General features: G+C 44.7%; 2 protein-coding genes across 2 annotated transcripts; both read left to right on the forward strand.

Moving 5' to 3' along the window:
• Positions 1–3,689: 3,689 nt before the first annotated feature.
• LOC123810135 (olfactory receptor 4X2-like) lies at positions 3,690–4,619 on the forward strand. Its single transcript, XM_045825616.1, has one exon. It carries the CDS (start codon positions 3,690–3,692, stop codon positions 4,617–4,619), a length of 930 nt encoding a protein of 309 aa, XP_045681572.1.
• Positions 4,620–17,122: 12,503 nt separating this feature from the next.
• Positions 17,123–18,034, forward strand: LOC123810158 (olfactory receptor 4X1-like). The gene has a single exon (XM_045825649.1). The coding sequence runs from the start codon at positions 17,123–17,125 to the stop codon at positions 18,032–18,034; it is 912 nt and encodes a 303-aa protein (XP_045681605.1).
• Positions 18,035–21,914: the final 3,880 nt, after the last annotated feature.

Consider the following 21,914-nt stretch of genomic DNA (forward strand, 5'->3'; position numbering starts at 1 on the left):
AACATTATACTAAGTGAAATAAGCCAGTCAGGGAAAGACAAACAGATTTCACTCCTGTGTAGAATCTAATGAACAAAATGAACTAACAAGGAAAATAGGGACAGACTCAGAGGAAGGGCAGGATGACAGCTGGGAGAGAGGGGAAGTTAGAGGGTGCGGGGACTGGGTGAAGAGGAAAAAGGACTCATGGACATTGTCAGCAGTGTGGTGATTGCTGGAGGGGAGGAGGTATAAGGGGGCTAAATGCAAATGGAAAAAATGAAGATGAAATAAAAAATAAATAAAAATTTATGGCATGTAACAGAATAAATATATGTTTTACTTAAATATTTGGAGCTTTTATGTAATTATTTGCTAATCTTACTTGTGTTTCTTCCTATGTAAAGAATAATGGTTAATTCAGTGTTTGTATTCTCAAAAGCAATGATATTAAAACCGTTTAAAGTATTACAATGTCCTATTAAATTTTCTTGTTAACTGTTAGTTGAAACTTGGTGTTTTGTTTCAACTCTGACTTCAATCAAGGCTGAGTTAATGGCATTGCTGGTGAGACGGGTGTGGAGCACATGGGTCTCACATAGTGCAGTTACAGCATTTGTACGCCTTTAAAATTTTATTTATTTATTTATTTATTTATTTATTTATTTTTAGAGAGGGGAAGGGAAGGAGAAAGACAGGGAAACAGCAATGTGTGGTTGCCTCTAGCACACCCCCTACTGGGGACCTGGCCCTCAGCGCAGGCATGGGCCCTGACTGGGAATCGAACCAGTGACCCTTTGGTTCACAGGCTGGCCCTCAATTCACTGAACCACACCAGCCAGGGCTGTAAACCTTTTATTATACAAAATTCTAATACATACACAGTTGTGGTCAGAGCGTGGAAACGAACGCCCCTATAACTCACACTCAGTTTCAATAATGATCGATTTCGGGTGAAATTTCTTTCATCAATAGCATGTAGTTTGGACAGCAGTAGTATTGATTCTGGGTCCGATAAGTCTTTGCTGTGGGGCCTGTTCTGTGCATTGTGGCACATTTTATAGCATCCTTGCCTCCTACCCACTACACACCAGAGGCACCCTTGCCCCACCCAGGTTGTGACAATGACAAATGTCTCCAGATAGTGCTGAATGTCTTCTAGGGGACCACATGACTCACTGTTGAGAACCACTGACTTCTACCCTTATGGACACTTGAGGCCTGGGGCCCTCGGACCCATCCTCTGAATGTGTCATTTCATGCGAAGGCCTGTGACTGAGCCCATAAGCAGGAGCCATATTTAATTGACCTCCAAACAGCACAGAGTCCCAACCAGAGTCCGTGCCCTGGAAATACTGGGTGGGGTTAATTTTTCCACGTTTCCTATTGATTTCTGAAGTTGTATTGCCTACAAGGAAGTTTGGAAGTTTGGGATTTCTGTAACCAGGGCTTGCTTCCCATGAGGGTGTCTGCCTGGCTGGGAAGGGGAGAGGGACGGCTCTCTGGGGACCACTCTCTTTATGGCCATGCGCTCTGCCCCCGCCTGCGTCAGGCGGTGTGAACCCAAGGCCGAGCTGCCGGAGTTCTTATTTCCCTGTGGAACACTTGGGAGGCAAGTCTGCTTTGTTCCTGTTTTTAAACCAGGTGGAAGGGAGAGGCCGTGGCTCAGTCTCAGCATTCCCAAGCCCGAGGCTGCAGGTGGAGCAGACTTCACCTGGCAGCTCCCAGAGGTAGTGCTTTCCGCCCGCCGGCTGACAGGGAAACTGCTCCAGCTGAGCGCTGTTCTCAGGGTGTTATTTGCATCTCTGTGGCTGAAAACAGCAAAGCCACAGATACCCTGGGGTGGTTTTGTTTCAGGAGCCTGGACTTTGTTTTCTTTCTTTTCTTCTTTTGCATGATGATTACAATTCCACTTTGAAGCGCATGACTTTTAAAAAGTGCTCTCCTGACCTCTGGTCTTGGACGGGGGCAGGTGTGATACTGGGAATGGGAATCGGGGATGGAGAGGCTGGGGTCTCAGTGTTTGGGGACCTTTGTTCCTTCAGTTTATACCGAACACCTACAATGTCCCAAAGACCGTGCTAAGAAGGCTAGGGAACATCTACACCTACTCTTCACTGATTCTGTGTACAGTCACTGAACGCCATTTCGTGGAGGCATTTAAGTAAGCCTTGGAGATAGAACTGTAGCAAGATACAAGCTCTGCCCTCAGGAAGTTCCGAGTTTAGTGGGGATAGATGGGCACATAAAACAAGTAGAGTTCAGTGTGAAAATCACTGTGGTTCCGAACTGTCCTGAGAGAGGGTGGGGCTGTACGCATTGTGGAGACGGAGCCTCTGTGTCTGAGAGGGGCCCAAGGCAGCAGGGAGGAGGGAAATGGAAGTTCTCCTGGGATGGGCTCCGAGTGCGGTGTATGGCATCTCCCTGTGATGTAGGTATCACCTCTGTGCTAGGGTTTGGACCTGGAGTCTCTGATCAGTTAAAGGACTTTCTTGACATCACGTAGATCCCCCCTAAAGAAACCTGAATGTGAATCCAGGAGCTAAAATGATGCTGGCAGGTGCTTTCTTCCAAGAACAGGCTTCTAGGTACATTTCACCAGCTGATCTGAGCCTCCAGGGCTGGTCTTGGCCCTCCCTTTGTCTCCGTGGTTGTAAACTCTCAGGGCTTCATTCCCTTCTGGCTCCGGGCAGTCCTTAATGACCTGAGTCTGTCCCCACTGTTGATGGGAGGAAGCTTTGGGGCATGTCATGCAGCTCTTAGTCTCAGGGGTTCTGGAGTCTCTCTGTACAAGTGGCTGTTTGATACGCACAGACACAAACCAGGAAGGTCTGCAAACCAGTCAGTGCACATTCCTGGTGATGCCCTGAGGTGTTGGAGGCTGGACTGCAGAGCGTGGCGGGCCCTCAGCGCCAGCTCTGAGGGGTGGTTTGTATTTCTGCTGCCGCTGGGGGAGGGCGGGCGTGACTGAAGGAAATGTGGGTATCAGTAAGGAGAAGAATTGTGCATGCACTGAGTTGGATCCTTGGAAAGGGACAAGATCACCAGGGACCAGCTGTGGAATGAGAGAATTAGGAGGAGAAAGCAAAAATAAGAGGGGGTACTGAGTGCAGGGGACAGCTCTTCTGAAGACTGCAAACCGAGGGTGGAAAGGGAGCCAACGGAGGTGGGATGCAGGAAAGTTGCGGGCGAGGGACAAAGGGATCAGAGGTGGTAGAGAGACGGCTAACATGAGACAGCAGCCCTCACTTTGCTGCCACACAACATCCAGCGAGGCTTTCGCATCCTAGCGTTTCTCTCCTCCTGTGTCTCTTTCTGCTAGCCTGACCTCTGCTTTCAAGCTGATTCTACTCTCCAGTTACTAACATTCCTGATGGTTCCCCAGAGTCTGCAGGATAAACCCCAAAGTCCATCATAACGGTCCTCTGTGAACAGGTACGAGACTGTTTCCAGCTCTGTCTTTGTCATTCTTCCCTTTACTCCAACCACACAGGAATGCATTTCATAGCTTTGTATGCTTTTCTGCCTTTGTGGAGTGCTTTTCCCTTCTTCTACGCAAAACGAACTCCTACTCCTCTCTCAGTATTAGCGCACAAGCTTTCCAGGTACGCAAGGGATTATTTTATAATTCACCCACTTAACAAAAGACTCTTTTGTTTCCTATCATTTCAGATCACCCATCCCAATTACCGCCTCCTGGTGGAGACTTCATGGCTAACACACATAATGTGACTGAATTCATTTTTCTGGGACTTTCTCCTAATCAGGACGTGCAGAAAGTTTGCTTTGTGATATTTCTGCTCTTGTACACAGCAATCGTGCTGGGGAATTTCCTCATCGTGCTCATTGTCTTAGCCAGCAGAAGTCTTCGTTCCCCCATGTACTTCTTCCTCAGCTACCTGTCCTTCGTGGAGATCTGCTACGCCTCCACGACGGCCCCCAAACTCATCTCAGATTTGCTGGCTGAAAGGAAAGCCATATCCCTGTGGGGCTGCATGACACAGCTTTTCTTCATCCACTTCTTTGGTGGCACTGAGATTTTCCTGCTCACCGTGATGGCCTATGACCGCTACGTGGCCATCTGCAAACCCCTCAACTACACCACCATCATGAACCGGCAGGCGTGTGCTGTCCTGGTGGGGATAGCATGGCTGGGGGGCTTTGTGCATTCCTTTGCCCAAATCCTGCTCACCTTCCGCTTGCCTTTCTGTGGCCCCAACGTGATCGACCACTATTTCTGTGACCTGCTTCCCTTGCTCAAACTCGCCTGCTCTGACACCTTCCTCATTGGCCTGCTGATTGTTGTTAATGGGGGGACCCTGTCTGTGTTCTGTTTTCTGATCCTCTTGACCTCCTATGTGGTCATCCTGCTGCACCTGAGGACCCGGAGCTCCGAGGGGCGGCGCAAGGCCCTCTCCACCTGTGCGTCACACATCACCGTGGTGATCTTGTTCTTTGGGCCCTGCATCTTCATCTACCTGAGGCCTTCTGCCACCCTGCCTGTGGACAAGGTGGTGGCCATATTCTACACAGTGATCACACCTCTCCTCAACCCTCTCATCTACTCCCTGAGAAACGCTGAAGTGAAGAAGGCCATGAAAAGGCTGTGGGTGAGGACCATGAGACAGGACTGGAAGTAGAGGTTGTGTCTTAGCACTCGTCCTGGGGGCTTAGAAGGGATGAAGGGGAGTTCACAGGACTTGTTCATTCTAGAGTTATTCTAACTGGTCCTCATCTTCAAAAACTTTATTGTAATCACTTGTGAACTATTCCCTCTGAGGGATTTATGTACTATAATTAGCCAATTCCTGTCAGATCATTTCTATTTTTTTTTACTAGTATAAATAACATTGCAGGAAGTATTCTTGAATAGAAATCTTCACACTTCTGATTTTTTCTTAGACTCATTTGCTATAGTAAATTCACTGTGTTACAAGGTATAGCAATTTTGATGCATAGTGTTAAATTGATTCTTAGAGAGATTGTAATAACTAACTGTCCATGTGAAAGTGCTCTTGATGGAATTGAACAATATCATTAAGCCTTTTCCGGATAAGAAATACGATTTTACATAGTCTCAAAGTATCTCCCTGCAAGATACTTATTAATTGCAAAAGCCAAAATGTAGCTCACTATTGAAACCTGGGAGGCACTTCCTTCAGTAGCTGCTCAAACTTAACATCGTCAGTATTGAGACGGGAGAGGCACGGGGGATCGTGAATGTGTCCCTCCCACCAAAGATACCTAACCTGAGGCTGGTCATGAGAAAGTGTCAGGCAAAACCCAAAGGTAGAACATTGTACAAAGTTGCTAACAGCCTTCTTCAAAAGTATCAACACAAAGAAATAGAAGATTTTTTTTTTTTACAGATAGATGATAATCAAACACTACCTGTGATCCTTGACTGAATCCTGTACTAGGTGGAGGTCATCAGTGGGCAGAAGAGCTATAGATGAGAATAATGGAGTTGTGTCCAAGTTAATTTTCTGATTTTGACAATTGTAGTGTGTTTATGTCAGAGAACGTCCTTGGAGTGGGGAATTACTTACTGAGGTATCTAAAGGGAAATGGGGATTATGTCGTCAAATTTCAAACATTTCAGAAAAAATTCTATCTGTCTATGTATTGAGAGAATGAATGATAAAGAAAATGTAGAAAAACATTAATATTTGGACAATTTGAATTAAGGATTTATAGGATTTCTTTGTGTTATTATTGCAACTTTCTTGTAAGTCAAAATTATTTCAAAATATAAAGTTAAAATATTTTGCAAATTAGATAGACATCTTGTTTCATTTACATTTTTTTTTGAGTGAGGTGGGGTGTTTTAATATTTATTAGCCTTAAGTCATGTTTTTAAACTTTTCCGGATGGGCTGGTCCCTTCACATTCTCCTCTTTTTCAAAGGCCTCCTGGGGATTCCTTCCTCACAGAAACTTTGGGTTTAGTCCAACTTCTCTTCCTGTTCTGTCGCACCCCCACCCTGCAAGAACTTGTTTTGATGGATACCACATTACGTTTATAAGTGTATTTAGAAAGAATCAACATCTTAATGGTGGGCCTCCCCATGCAAAACTAGGGTTTTTCTTTCCATTTGCCGATGTCTTCTTTTGCGTCCTTTAGTGGAGAGTTATTCTCTTAGCAACTTTCAAGTCTGTGAGGCAGTAGCAGTAACTATAATCACCCCAAACTGATTCATTCACAAGTGGAGTTTGCACTCTTTGATGAATGCATCCCCACCTTCCCCAGCCCCCAGCTTCTGGCAACCACCATTCTATTATCACATGTCTTTATACTGCTAATCAGCATCCTTTTATTTTAGCTTTGAAGAACTTCTCTCAGGGTTTCTTCTAAGGCACAGGTGGGCTGAATCTGGCCTCCACCTTGTTTTATCCTGCCCAGCACCTTGTTTCTACCTGGTGTCAGCCCCAAGCTCCTTGCCCCTAGTTAAGGAGTAGTTACATTTATACAGCCCTAAAGTTACATTTGGCCCTTTGAAAGCAACCATGAGGCTGCTGTGGCCCCCGGTGAAAATGAGTTTGACTCCCGTGTAAGGCCAGTCTAGTGGCGATGAACACTGTTGGCTTGTTTGTTGGGGGAAGTCTTTATCTTGGCTTCATTTCAAAGAACAACTTTGCTGGGTAAAGTATTTTTGGAGTCATTTTTTTTCTTTAGCACTTTGAATAGATCATCCCACCTGGGAGGTTTCTTCTGAGAAATCTGCTGATAGCCTTATGGAGGTCCCTTGTATGAGGGAATTTGTTTTGCTGCTTTTAAATTTCTCTTTGTTTTTTTTTTAAAGAGATTTATTTTCTTTTTTTTAAAAGATTTTATTTATTTATTTTTAGAGTGGAAGGCAGGGAGATAGGGAGAGAGAGAGAGAAACATCAATGTGTGGTTGCTGGGGCTTATGGCCTGCAACCCAGGCATGTACCCTGGCTGGGAATTGAACCTGCGACACTTTGGTTCGCAGCCCACACTCAATCCACTGAGCTACGCCAGCCAGGGCTGTTTTTAAACAATTATATTATAATGGTTTTGGAGAGGATATATTTGTATGGACATTTTGAGGGTGATCTATTAAGTTCATGGACTTGGATGTCCAAATATGCCCCCAGATTTGGGAAATATGCAGTCATTACTTTTAAAAATAAGCTTTCAATTTACACATTCAATGCAATACCTATTAAAGTACCAATGGCTTATTTCACAGACATAGAACAAACACTTCAAAAATTTATATGGAATCATAAACGACCCCCAAATAGCTGCTGCAATTTTGAGAAAGAAGAGTAAAGTAGGAGGGATCACAATACCTGACACTAAACTCTACTACAAGGCCACTGTAATCAAAACAGCCTGGTACTGGCATAAAAACAGGCACATGGACCAATGGAACAGAACTAAGAGCCCAGAAATAAACCCAAGTCTCTACAGTCAATTAATATTTCACAAAGGAAGCAGCAACATAAAATGGAGTAAAAATAGCCTCTTCAACAAATGGTGTTGGGAGAACTGGACAGCTACGTCCAAAAAAATGAAACTCGAGCACCAACTTACACCTTACACAAAAATAAATTCAAGGCAGATAAAAGACTTAAATATAACACGTGACACCATTAAAGTCCTAGAGGAGAACGTAGGTAGGAAAATCTCAGATATTTCACACAGAAACTTTTTTTACTGACATGTCCCCTAGAGCAAGGGACATAAAGGAAAGAATAAACAAATGGGACCTCATCAAAATAAAAAGCTTCTGCACAGCTAAAGAAAACAGTATGAAAATTAAAAGAGAACCAACTGTATGGGAAAACATATTTGCCAATTATACGTCAGACAAGGATTTAATCTCTAAAATATATAAAGAACTTACATGACTCCACTCTAAGAAGACAAGCAACCCAATTAAAAAATGGGCAAAGGACTTGAACAGACACTTCTCCAATGAGGATATACAGAAAATCCAAAGATACATGAAACGCTCAATATTGCTAGCTATCAGAGAGATGAAAATTAAAACCACAATGAGATACCACTTCACACCAGTCAGAATGGCCATCATAAACAAAGCAACAAACAAGAAGTGTTGGAGAGGCTGTGGAGAAAAGGGGACCCTAGTGCACTGTTGGTGAGACTGCAGACTGGTACAACCACTATGGAAAGCAGTATGGAACTTCCTAAGAAAACTAAAAATGAATCTGCCTTTCGACCCAGCAATTCCACTGCTGGGACTATATCCTAAGAACACCAAAACACCGATACAAAAGAACCTATGCACCCCGATGTTCATAGCAGCACAATTTATAATAGCTAGGTGCTGGAAGCAACCTAGATGCCCATTGGTAAATGAATGGATCAAAAAACTATGGTACATTTACACAATGGAATTCTATGCAGCAGAAAGAAAGAAGGAGCTCCTACCCTTTGCAACAGCTTAGATGGAGCTCGAAAGCATTAGGCTAAGCGAAACAAGCCAGGCAGTGAAAGACAAAGACCATATGATCTCACCTTTAATAGGAACCTAAACAACAAAACAAAGAAACAAGCAAAATATAACCAAAGACACTGAAATAGAGAACAGGCTGACAGTGACCACAGGGGAGAGAAGAGGGAATTTCAGGGGACAATGGGTAGGGTTCACAGGAACAAATTTAAAGGACACATGGACAAAAAGTAGGGGGAGGGTGGTAATGGGAGGGAAGTGGGGAGGGTTGGGGGTGGGTTGGATTGGGAGTAAAAGGGAGAAAATGGTACTTGAACAATGATTAAAATAAAAAAAAGAAAAAAACCCAAAACCACATTAAATTAAAAAAAATAAGCTTTCTGTCCCCTCCCCTCTCTTCTTCTTCTGGGGCTGCAATAATTCACAAATTATTTCTTTATATGATATCCCAATGTTCACATAGGCTTCCTATACTCATTTTTATTCTTTCTAAGTCCTCCTCTGACTGGATAATTTCAAAGGTCCTTTCTTCTACTCACAGATTCTTTTTTCTGATTGATCAGTTCTGATGCTGAATTTCTCCATTGCATTTTTATTTTTATTCACTGCAGTCCTCAGCTGCAGAGTTTCTGTCTGAGTATGTCAGTTGTGGTAATCATTTTATAATGTATACAATGTGATGTGTACCTTAAATATATACTGTTTTTACTTGTCAATCATACATCCATAAAGCTGGAAAATTTTAAAATAAACCTACTATTAGTTATTTTTATTACCATTCTAAGCAAATGTGTGTGTGTGTGCATGTGTGTGCGTGGGAGGTGTATACACATGCGTGTGTGTGTATGTGTGTGTGTGTGTGAGGCAGAATGGAAGTGCTCTCTTCCTGTATTCCTTCAGGTGAGTAGAAATGCATGCACGGGCCATTGCATTTCTTCAGTCTATTCCTTCAGCCTGCATTACTCCTAGAAGTCCTTCCCAGGTTCTCCCTATAAACCAGCTGTTAGTGACATAGTGAAAGCTCAATATGCAATAAGCTTTTCCCCTTCTCCAGAGCTGTTTCAGTGAGGAGTTGAGAAATGCTGTGCTTATGACAGTAGCCAGTGCCATTTAATTAGAAACTAATAAGTTTGGGAGTTATTGATGTATATCTGAAAGGATTTAACGTAGGATTAAGTAGTGAGAATTCCTGGAATTTTAAAAATGGAGTTGGAGTTCTCACGGTGTTTTAGAAGGATTATGGTCAGGAAGAAGAGGCCACACTTATGCCATTGTTTCACAATTTATTTGGCCCCAAGGAACAGGACTTTGACGAAGCAGCGTTACTACACAGAGCGGAAGAAGATGGTAGGCATAGCCTAGCTGGTTTTATTGTTGGCCTCTTTGTTTCCTAACTGGGCAACAGAGGCTGGCGACATATTCTGTTTGGGCAGGAAGTGTTACATTTAGACTTTTGGCCCAGCTGGACAACTTATCAGTTGTGTAGGTGTAAACCATTCGCTCATCTTTCTGAGCCCCAGTTACCCAGTCTGTTAAACGGCAGCACCAGTTGCTGCAGTACAGTGTTTCTTTGACTGCATGTGTGACGTTGGAGAAGTTGAAGACGGGCGCTGCTCGACACACAGGTGATGTGTTGCTACTTAGGAGACTATGCCTAACAGGTAGGGAAGTCCAGTCTTTCCGAAGCCCTGGCACAGGAATCCGTGTGTTGGAAGTTTGTGGAAAAGTGCTCAGAACGTTAGGGATGAGTAGTTGAAAGACTCCTGTTATAGGAAGCAGGAAAGAGCAGGGTTAACCATGCCACTGGCCCATGGGGCAACTCTGCACAGTAATTCTTCTCTTTGGCTGTTTTCCCACCTTCGAAGTGTATGAGTTGGGCCTGATGACCTTGAAAGCCCTGCCATGTCTAACACTCTCTGATCAGGTGACATGTCAGAGTGTGTGTGCGAAGTGGTCCAGGCCCATTGTTTAGAGTCCCCATGGAACTCACCATAAGGGACGAGTCAACACAGGCCAGGGAGAGCCTCCTGTGCGAGTCTGTGGTGGCGACACAGGGGTCATGTGAGTTGGGTTCTCTGTCATTTGCTTGAGAATGCAGAAGTAAACCTCTAGGGGCCAGGACAAGTAGAAGTCCTGACTTTTTAATTGGATTCATTAGAGATCGGTTCCTTAACCTCTGTAAGAAACAACTGGGAGGTTGACTTTTGCTCTTCTCGGAAACTCCCCAGATGGGAGAGCTAGAAAAGCTCAGGGAATTCAATTCTCTGATCTCAATTTTCCACCTCATGCACCTTAGATGCTTCCAGCTCCACAGTCCAGCAAGTATTTCCTTCAGCCCTCACTGTAGTGGATTTTAGGGTGGACTGTTCTGTTTCCCTGTAACTGCCTTAGTGAAAAAGTGATTAAGTTCTGGAGTTGGCAGATGGAGGTGGTGGCATGGATGGCAGCTGGTGAGTCTGTAGGGGAAGATCAGAATTTAGTGGTACCTTCATGTGTGGAACAGATTCTGAGTCAGTTCATTCGCTGAGGCTTTACCATGGATGAGCTGACCCTGAAGCAGGGCTTTTCACACACACCGGCACCTTTTGCCGGTTGATGTTACTCTGGCTTCCATATACTTCCATACGTGGGGAGCCTTTCTAGGTTTGCTTACTTGTTCAGCTGATGGGGCAGCTCTAGACAACTCTCTCCTGCCTACTTTAACAATAGGCTGAGAAGGTAACTCTTTTTCTTTCTTTCTTTCTTTTTATTGTTGCTGTTCAATTACAGTTGTCCCAATTTTCCCCCTGTTGCTTTCCCCTGCCCTACCCATTCCCTGCTCCCACAATCAATCCCCACCCTGTTGTCCATGTCTGTGGGTCCTTCATACATGTTCCTTGACTAGACCCTTCCTCTTCTGTCCTCTCTTGTCCCTCTCTGGTCACTCATAGTTTATTCCTTCTTTTTTTAAAAAAATATTTTATTCATTTCTTTTTTAGAGAGGGGAAGGGAGGGAGAAAGAGAGGGAGAGAAACATCAATGTGTGGTTGCCTCTCCCGCACCCCTTACTAGGGACCTGGCCCACAACCCAGGTATGTGCCCTGACTGGGAATCGAACTGGTGACCCTTTGATTCACAGGCTGACACTCAACCACTGAGCCACACTAGCCAGGGCCGGTTTGTTCCTTATTTCCATGTCTCTGGCTCCGTTTTACTCATTGGTTTGTTTTGTTCACTAGGTTCCACTGGGAGGGAGATCATATAATATTTGTCTTTTACTGCCTGGCTTATTTCACTTAGCATAGTGCTCTCCATGCTGTCGTCACTCTTTAGCTTGGCTCAGAGCAGCCGTTACAGCCATTTTTACCAGACCCACTTGGAACATGCTCCGTGTGGAGTCACTTGCAAAGCTAGTTTTCAGTCAACTGCTGAGCCATGCATTTTCGGAAATATACTTTTGAAAATTTTATGGGGACTGGCTAAGACAGTCTCATGTTGGACCTTCTCTGGCAGAAATGAAGGCATTAGCTCCATTGGAGTCCGAATGGAGGTGTGGCTATACAGAAACCTAAATTTTGCTGAGGACCCACCTTGAAGATGTCCACCAAGATGTCCAAGTTTTAGATCAGTGCATGCTAACAGATGAGGGGACACCCCCCAAAACACAGAATTTATTTATAAAAAATTGTGTATTTAGTCTTACATGCTTAAACTTCAGTCACCTGCGAAGTACTCTCCATTTGCTGCAATGCATAGTGAGACCTTTTCCCCACTGCTCGGAGCAGTTTTTGAACTCATCGATTTTGATGCCTTTCGGTGCTTCTGCTGTTTTTTGTTTCCCTTCTCCCACATGAGCAAAGTGTTTCTCTTTGAGGACTTTTTTCATCTGGGGAGACCTAAAGAAGTTGCTGGGGGAAAGACTGGGTAAATAGCGGGGATGGGGCATGGGGCTCATACTGTTTTTGGTCAAAAACTGCTGAACGCTCAGTGTGGTGTGGGCAGGTGTGCTCACAGATCACCCATCATGAAATGAATGGACATTGAAAGAGTCTTCAAAAATAATTCACTGAAGCCGAACACAGCCTCTCACAACAATGCCAGCTGGTACGCTGATACAGATGGGTTCCTAGAGCACTCATCTAGCGGGGGAAGCCTGTATTAAGAGGTAGTCCCCCAGAAGGTAATTTTATTTTCTGGGATCCCCCCTCATATTCTTTATATTTCTTTGATTACTTTATCTTTACATGTTAGTGAAACAAATCTTTCTTTTCCTGGGATGACTTGTGCAAGTGAATCAGCTTTCTGACTACAAAATATCCAGAAGAGCAAGTTAAGAATCAAGGCAACAAAACAGTATTCAAGGTAGGTTCATTCACTGAAGTTCTACAGGGGCAAGCTTTGGAATTATTTTCAAGAAGAAAGCTATTTTTTTCCATTTTTTCCATATTTTTTATTGTTGTTCAAGTACAGTTGTTTCCATCCCCCCACCACTCCTCCCTAACCCCATCAGCCATCCCCACTTCACACCCTTGATCCTACCCCGCTTTGGCTTTGCCGCATGTGTCCTTTATACATGTTCCTCGAAACCGTCCCCCCCTCCCCCACCAACCATTATCCCCTCCCACCTCCTCTCTGGTCACTGTCAGTTTGTTCTTAATTTCAATGTCTCTGCTTATATTTTGCTTGCTTGTTTGTTTTGTTGAAGAGCTGTTTTCATACTAGATAGCCCCCATATACATTGTTCTCTTAATTTTTATTTCTACTTATTTATAAATGTGAAATCCTTATATTTATAGGCCCCTTGCAGTGACACCTTGATTTTGAAATAAATACAGTAGCAGATGGAAGAGGAATCAGGGATCAAACCTTATTAACATCTACTGAGTTTCCCCTACCCCCGGGCCCCCCCCCCCCCTCCACCCACAGTTGAAAGGAGTGACAGTGAATATGAGACTCTTCTAAAGCCTCCAAAAGGTCATGTGTTCTTCATTGAAGAGCCCTGACAAATGCACGTGAATCAGCCGGAGAATAATCTAACCCCTGGCGACAGAGTGCTGGAGCTCGGATCTTGCCACCAAGCGTCTCTCGCAAAGGCTTCTTTCATTGGCCGCCCAGTCTGGCCACCTGCTAAACTGCCCTCTCCTCTCCAGGGCCTCTAAGCTCCTCACAGGCTGCCTGGGCCGGAGGTGGAAAACTGAAGTCGGCCCACATTATGGTTCATTTTCTCACTGTGAATTTTTTTTAGATCTTAACTCTACAGCGTTGCTTTGCTTTTTATTAGAAACACGTACCTGTTCTCTCTCCACGCCCCTCCACGCTCCTCCCGTCCCTTCCAGAATCCAGCTCTGGGTGAGCACCAGGGGGAGGAGTCTGCAGACAAGAGCAGGGAGGCGTGTATAGGACTCTATAGGACTCGAGGCCGTGGGCCTGATCCTGGTCCGGGCTCCAGCCCAACCAGCTGTGGGATTCTCGGTCCAGGTTCCTCTTCTTCCCGATTTAACAGTTTCCAGTTCCTTGGTCAGGGACACTAGCAAGGACAGGCCCTGCACCGACTCCTCTGGTGACAGGGTATCTCTGGGGGAAAAGCAGGAGAAAAGGAATGCTGCAAAAGGCCAGGCAGACCAGTCTTACTCGTCAGAAATCCACAGGACACGGAATTCTGTGATGGGGAAAATATCATGAGGAACCATAAGGCGGGGATCAGATTTACTGTAAAGATTGAAACATTTTCACAGAGGTTGCATATTGGGGCCAATCTGTTTTAAGCTTCTATTATATGTCATCCTGTTTCAGTTTTCTGAACCACAAGCCCTGGAAAAAGGCATAAGATCTTGTGCTTGTCTTTCAGAGTCTCTTCCTGCCAAATTAAAAAGTCAGGATTAAAGTTATTCTACAAGTAAGTCATGGCCACCATCAATGGCTTAGGGGTCTGATGACCTCTTCGTGAAATTATCTCTAAAATGTTTTCCATTTCTACTCAGAGTTTCAATAGATGTCAATTTCTTTTTCTTCCCTCTATTCCATGGACTTTAAAATTTTAACTTTTTAGAGATTTGATGATTATACTGTATGTACATCTTACTCTGCTACCTTCAACAACTTTGGAAAGAAAAAACTTAATTTTACATTTCTGTCTGAAACCTAAAGTGGTTCTTACTAGGCCTCTGAGGGGACTCTCACTGACACCCCGAATCAGAGGCAGTTACAGAAGCAGCGAGTGTTCACTCTCAAAGCTGAACTTCACAGAGGTGATTTGCCTACTAATAGAGCCGTTTGTGCCATGAGATTCCTGCTCTCTGTACAAAAAACATCCTGAGTGGAAACACTGGACATGGCACAAATCAGCTGGGGACACAGTGAAGCCTGGTGGGGAGGCGAGGGAAGGACACGACAATGAGAGGATAGTTCTGTGCTCAGAGAGGTTGAGTCACTTTCCAAAGGCCACACAGCTCGTATCTGATGTGAGGCCTGTATCTTCCAAATGCTTTCATTATCTCTTACCCCTGAAGCTGCCGTGTGTTGGCTGCACAATAAGGGTGTCATATCTTCATATCTGACTTGCCTTACATATTAATATCGAACTCACTTTCTATAGCATGTGCCAGAGTTTCTCATTCTCAATTATTCTGCATCTTTTGAAACTAACCAGGCCCCCTGATAGGCATAAGAAAGAAACTAAAGCGGGAGGTGGAGGGGGAAAGACAAATCTGACATTGTCCTTGCAAGGGGGTCTGGAGAAGGGAAACAGGAGTCATTTGCATTTGTTTGTGTGTTTAATTGTGATAAAATACACATAACATCAAATTTACCCCCTCAGCTGTTTTTGTACAAACAGTTCAGTGTATTAAAGTACATCAGGTGGTGGTGCAACTGTCACCAGCATCCACCTCAAGGACGTGCGTTGTCCTGAAGGGAAGCTGTGCTCCCTCGCACACGGACTCCATGTGCTCCCTCCCCGGCCCCTGGCAACTGCATTCTACTGTGTCCCAACCATCTGCGGATATTGTGGACTCAGACAGTGTTTTTCTTTATGTGACTGGCTTAGCAAGTCACTTAGCACATTCGGTTGTGATGTATCACAGAGGCCACTGGTCCACAGCCTTGGGGTAAGAGGCTCAGATGGGAACCCGAGGGTGCCCCAAGTCCACACAGAGGGGGTATCGGGCCTGCTCCCGAAGCAGGAGCACCCCGGCCAGTCCCCGTCGCACTGCCCCAATGGGACACAGGCAGAGTAAAAGCACAATTATACTCCAATGCTCTTACCAGTTATTCTTTTATACAATCATTGTTTGTTTTAAAACTTAATCTCAAAGTAGCACTGTGGAAAAGGTATTTTATTTCTGTTTTTTTTTAATGAAAATTCTAGGCTTGGAGGAGTTTCTGTGCTAGTTGAATGTCACACAGCTAGCTACCAAGCGGCAGAACTAAAATTGAACCCAGGTCTCCTGACCCTGAGGCCTGTGTTCCTGTCCCCAGGCCACAGTGCCTCAGCTGCCCTGTCACATGGGGAGGAGGCTGCAAGCTGGTTTGCTGGCAGGCATGTTTCACCCCAGGAGAGTACCTGCTCCGAGCCTGTGACTATGGAGGTTCCATGTCTGCTCACCTAGTCTGTGCTCGGACCCCTCCCTCTGCAGTGCACGTCGAGGGCTCTTTCACTTACTTTTGCTTCAGGAGGCAGTCCTGACCCCCGGCTGCAGGGTGTCTTCTGGCGTGCACTTGCTCTAAAGCTCTGCAGCGAGCATGTGTGACAGCCCCATGGAATAATAATAGGCTTCTGTAAAATGGAAACTTAAATGACTTTTGCATTATTTCTTAGCTGTTGGTCCCGGGACTGTAGAGGCAGCCTGCTACTGACTCATGTGTCCTCTTCCCCGTCTGCACCTGCAAGAACAGTGGTTGAAGCTCGGGGACTGTCCTTCCCCTTTTCAGCTTCTTCTTCATCCCCGCTGGAGACCCAGGTTAGTGCCACAGGTTGCAGAACAATTGAGGTTGAGAAGCTCTGGCAGTCAAAGTGAAAACAGCTGGTTCCACATTATGGTGTAAGCCAGAGTGGGTTGAAACTCTACTATGCAACCAAGCTAAGGCACCGTTCAGGAGCAGAAGATGAAGCACAAGCATCTGCATTTTAAAAGATACAGACCTCAGTTCAGATGTGAGCTCCGCGGCTTTGAGTTAGTGACCGAATCTTTCTGAGTCACAGTTTTCTTAGATATAAAATAGCTACACATTTTTCTCTGATCCCCACAGAGGATATATTTATTGATTTGAGAGAGAGAAAGCGGGGGGTGGGGGGGAAGGAGAGAGAGAGGGAGAGAGAGGGAGAGAGAGAGATAAACGCTTGTTGGTTACCTCACACACTTGTTCTGAGTGGGGCTCTAACTGCAACTTTTGGTGCTCGGGACAATATCCAATCCACTGAGCACCTGGTGGCCAGGATGCCTTGCATGTTTGTAGTGAGGATTAAATATGCCTGGATCAGAAAAAATACTTCAAGGGAGTTTTATTCTCAAATCTTTTCGGAGGAACACTGAGCAGCCAGTAATTGTCATATTGTCCCTCATCTGGTGGAGAATATGTATTGGAGACGCTCGAGGCAGGGTGGGACTCAAGAGGGAGCAGAATGACAATTGTCGTCGAGGTTTGAGAAGGATGTTTCTGATTATTGAAGGACAGCTCTTTGATTTCTGTCATTCCAGGCCATCAGCTTCTGTGCTTTAAAACATGGTCACTTCGAGCAATGTGACTGAAATCACTTTCTTGGGATTTTCCCAGAACCCGGGCACGCAGAAGGTCATTTCTGTGATTTTTCTCCTCATGTACTTGGCCATCGTGCTGGGCAATGGCTTCATTGTGGTGACCATCATGGCCAGCAGAGGGCTCACCTCCCCGATGTATTTCTTCCTCGGCTACTTGTCCTTTGTGGAAATCTGTTACTGTTCCGTCACAGCCCCCAAGCTCATCCTTGACTCTTTTATGGAAAGGACAGTCATTTCCCTCAAGGGATGCATCACCCAGATATTTTTCCTCCATTTCTTTGGTGGCACCGAGATCTTCCTCCTGACAGTGATGGCCTATGATCGCTACGTGGCCATCTGCAAGCCCCTGCACTACACGAGCATCATGAACCGGCGTGTGTGCGGCCTCCTGGTGGGAGCAGCGTGGGGCGGGGGGCTGCTGCATTCTGTTGGGCAGACCTTCCTCATTTTCCAGCTGCCCTTCTGTGGCCCCAAGGTCCTTGACCACTACTTCTGTGATGTGCACCCCATGCTGAAGCTGGCCTGCTCCGACACCTTCCTCATTGGAGTGCTGATCATCACCAATGGCGGCTCCATTTCAGTGATCAGCTTCATGGTCCTGCTTGCTTCCTACGTGGTCATCCTGTGCTCCCTGAGGAGCCAGACCTCAGAAGGCCGGCGCAAGGCCCTGTCCACCTGCGCCTCTCACGTGGCAGTTTTAAGCCTGTTCTTCATTCCCTGTTCCTTTGTCTACATGAGGCCCTGTGTCACCCTCCCTGTAGACAAGATAGTCACCGTATTTTACACAGTGGTCACACCTCTCTTAAACCCCATCATCTATTCCTTCAGGAATGCAGAAGTGAAGAATGCCATGAGGAGACTGATGGACAGAAAGTGATTTGGGAAGAGAAATAGATAACTTAGGTAGGGCAAATGGGAGAATCAAAGGATGGAAAATTGGGGCACAGGATTCCCAGTTTGCTTCTACTTTTAACTGAGGGAGTGGCCCCAGGCCAGGCCAGTCACTTTCTTTCTTTAAGTTTCAGTCTTCTCATCTTTACGGGATTAGACAGGATCGAAGGGATTTCTAGGACAAAGTGTCAGAGTGGTCTTCTAATGCTGCACTTCCACATTTGACAGTGACCTTGAGGAAGATTGGCTGGTTTTGAGACAGTGAATTCTTCCAGAAACCAGAGCCTCTCAGGGAATAATGATGAAGAACGAGGTGGAACAAAGAGGAGCAACGGCCATATGCCTTTGTGTTTGAAAAGCCTGAACTTTTGGAGTCTGGGAAGTCTCTCAAATGCTTAGAAATTCTATTGACTTGACTCCCTGAGAATGTGCCTAGTGGGTTCTGGGCAGGCCGAGTGGACCTAGGAGGGATTAGTCATCAGAACAGAAGGCATTTCGACTTTTGAAGAGATTCACATTGGTTCATGCTCGCATTAGACTCAGGCTTTCAAGATTTTAAGTGATTTGAAAGTACTGGCCAATGATACTCACTTTGTAGGCACAAGTTTTATTTTCCATATAATATCAATATTTTGATGTCTAATAGTCTCTTCTTTCACACCTGTCTGTCATTCTTTCCCCCCTATTTTTTCTCCCTATACGTCTGGTTGTTTGGTCCATTGGTTTCCTCTGTGGTCAGCCTCTTAGTGTCTCGTGATTCTCAGCCATTCCAAGAAAACACCCGAGAACTGAAAACCCGCTCTCCCATGCCACCATATTGAATTCTTGCTCTCCATCCACCAGTGCTCTACTCCTTTCCGTTCCTCATTCTGGAGCTACGTTTGATTCAAGTGTGGGTTCAACTGTTCTTGGGTCCTCACTGCTTGTCCTATGGTATTTTAATCATCAGTTTTTGGGTCCTACTTTATGGAGCTACCATCACATGCCATAATAATGTAACCCCCAACCCTAACCCCAACACTAACCCTCACTCTCAGGAGATGGTTCCTCCCCTACCCCACATTTCCAGATTAATCACCTGAAAGCACTTCTCTGACTTTACTATTCCCCTCCTCAAAAAATCTTCCATGACTCCCTGTTGCCCTCTGAATCTACCACAGACTCCTACTGGACACACGCCACCCCCAAGGTATGGCCTTCCCTTTATGTTCTATTTTTATTTTCAGTGACACTCTGGTAGAGCACTGTCCTTCTTGAATATCTCCTTGTGTCTCCCACCTAAAACATCACCCCCATCTCTACCCGTTAACATCCCATCTGCTTTCTAATGCTCATCTGAAATTCTGGACCTTAGGAAGCTTCCATGATTGTCTTGTTTGGATATGTCCCTTTCCTTTTTTGAACTCCAACAAAACAGCAGGAATCCTTTAAGGTCTATACTATCTATATTGTAGTGCTTATTTTTACCCTCCATTAGACTGTCAGTCTTTTGAGATTATGGCCTGAATCAGACTGTTCTTTGTATCTGGTTCTGAGTGACATATAGTAAAACTCAATAAATATTGGGTCAATTCAATTTCTAGAAGTCATTATTGCTTCAGATGTAAGCTGGTGTTATGTCTCTATTTTCACCTCAACTATTAGGTAATGTACTGAATACAAACCAGTAATCATTCTTGATAGTGTTCCTGAGAATAATATTTATAAATAAATAAGGAACATGTATGTGTGTGTTTATTTTACTATTAATCAAGAGATTTCATATATTTTATATAGTTTGATCCTAAAACAGTCTGGTGAAGTGGGTATGAGGACCCTGTTTAACAGATGAGGAGACCAAATCTTCGGAAGGTCAGTGTCTTGATCGAGGTCTCATATTAACTTACAGGGCCTGAGTTCAAATCTACATGTGCCTGATTTCTAAGCCCCTGCTTTCTCTGTACTTTCCTCTGCTTTTCCGTGAAGATCCTCCAGAACATAAACACATCTGAGTCTCTGAATTCTAAATTCGAGGCTTGATAATTTCCCTATTTTCAGATATTTCCCTCTGAAATTACTTCAAAGTGAGTAAAAAGTTTAAAAAATACATAGCATGAACTCCTCGTGGGTGTTCCCAAGTGTTCCTGGGTCCACAGAAAACTAGGGCCCGAGATGCCAGATCTGCAACTGGAGGACAGGAAAGCAGGAAGGTATGCTGTTTCTGTGCGCTCAGCCTTCTCTTACATAGGTCAGCCTGGGCATTGCCTGCGAGAGATGCCTAATGCATGGAACCAAAACTCAATGTGTTGGCCCAGAGGAGATTTTTTTCCCCTAGTGACGTAATGTGGAAAATGGCAGCATTCTTGAGAATATCATTCATACCAGAAAATGGGAAGTAGGAGGAAAAAGACAAATATAAATGAACCATCTGCCAGTAAATTTCCTAAAATTAAATCTCAGGACAGTGCTCCCCTGTAGATGGGATAATGCTCACTTTGTAGCTGAGAAAACTGCAGATCAAAGACTGTTCCAAAGTCCTTGATGTGTTTTCTAGATCAGTGGTGTATGAACTGTGATTTAGAGTTCAGAATTCTTCAGGTGTCTCAGGGACTGGAGCAGGGGCAGCAGGAGAGGATAGGAGGCAGCCAATCAGGCACCTGCGGGACTTCAATCAAAACAACTGATTATCTCTTTTTGAAAATCTTCTTTATATAGATTTACATTGATAAGAGGTATTTAAATCCTGAAAAACATGTTTAAAAACCACTATAATATTCTATGCTTACACTTCTTTCTTGATTAGTTATATACAGGTGTGGCTTGGTATGACGTGTCAGACCTCAAGAAATGACCTCCATTCTGAGAAGGGAAAGAAGAGCCAAGCCCTTTTCTGAAGTTTAAGCCCAGAGAGTCAGGGCAAGAACTTCTTTAACGAGAGTAAGGGCTTCAGAAAAAGTGTCCTGTCTAATTGGGGTGAACTCCCTTGCACATGCAATGTGGACTCAGCCCCATCTGCAATTGCCTCACCTCTTAGATGATGCAACCATAGCATCTTTCTATTACAACCGCAGAATGTGCCAAGAGACTTGGAGCATTCAGTCTTCTTCATAATTTAAAAATATGTGTGACTTGAATAGCAGTAGAAGTTCTGTGCTTTGATCGTTCATGTGTGTGGTTAATGCCAAGAGAACTGGGTGAAAGTTGTATTATTCCTAAATTATTCTGAGGATTCTAGGTGTTGAGCTTTTTACCAGTCTGAGAAGTCATGTCCAGAGACTCCTTTGTGGGTCCCTCACTTCTTGTCTTTGCTCCGCATCCATATACAGTGACGTATCTGGGAAGCAGAGACATCAGATAGAGATATGGCTTCTCTTGGAAAAGCGTGAGAAGTCAGGTGTTGCAATGAAATGACTAATATACGTGGTTATCATGGTGTATCCTCTGGAAACGGTGGTGTCCTTGTGTGTGAAAACGTGCTCTGGTGAATTGTTCACAGTGTTAGACCTGGCACAGTCATAGCTGTCATAGACAGGGAATTAATGTCATATGGGCACTTGGGACTTATGATGACCCCTATTTTACGTGGGTTGCAGCTAAGACTCAGACAATTTTGCCTAAAATCAAAGAGCAGGTAGGTAGAGAGGGGATTTGATCTCACCATGAACTCTGGAAGGCAGGCTCTTTTTCTCCCCCAGCACTTGCTCCATCAGGGAATCCAACTCACATCTTCCTTTAGCATAGACTGCTCTTTAAAGATCTTTAGTGCACCTGAAAGTCACTTGATAATCCGTCTTTTATTCAATATAAAACCTGAGTAAGCAGTGTCCCCTGAGTGGTAGCTACAAAATGGGTAACACAGGCCCTGGAAGTGTGCGACTCTCCATGGC

This window comes from Phyllostomus hastatus, unplaced genomic scaffold (genome assembly GCF_019186645.2).
Source record: "Phyllostomus hastatus isolate PE091 unplaced genomic scaffold, TTU_PhHast_1.1 phas_scaffold_585, whole genome shotgun sequence".
In the NCBI taxonomy this organism is placed as follows: Eukaryota; Metazoa; Chordata; class Mammalia; order Chiroptera; family Phyllostomidae; genus Phyllostomus; species Phyllostomus hastatus.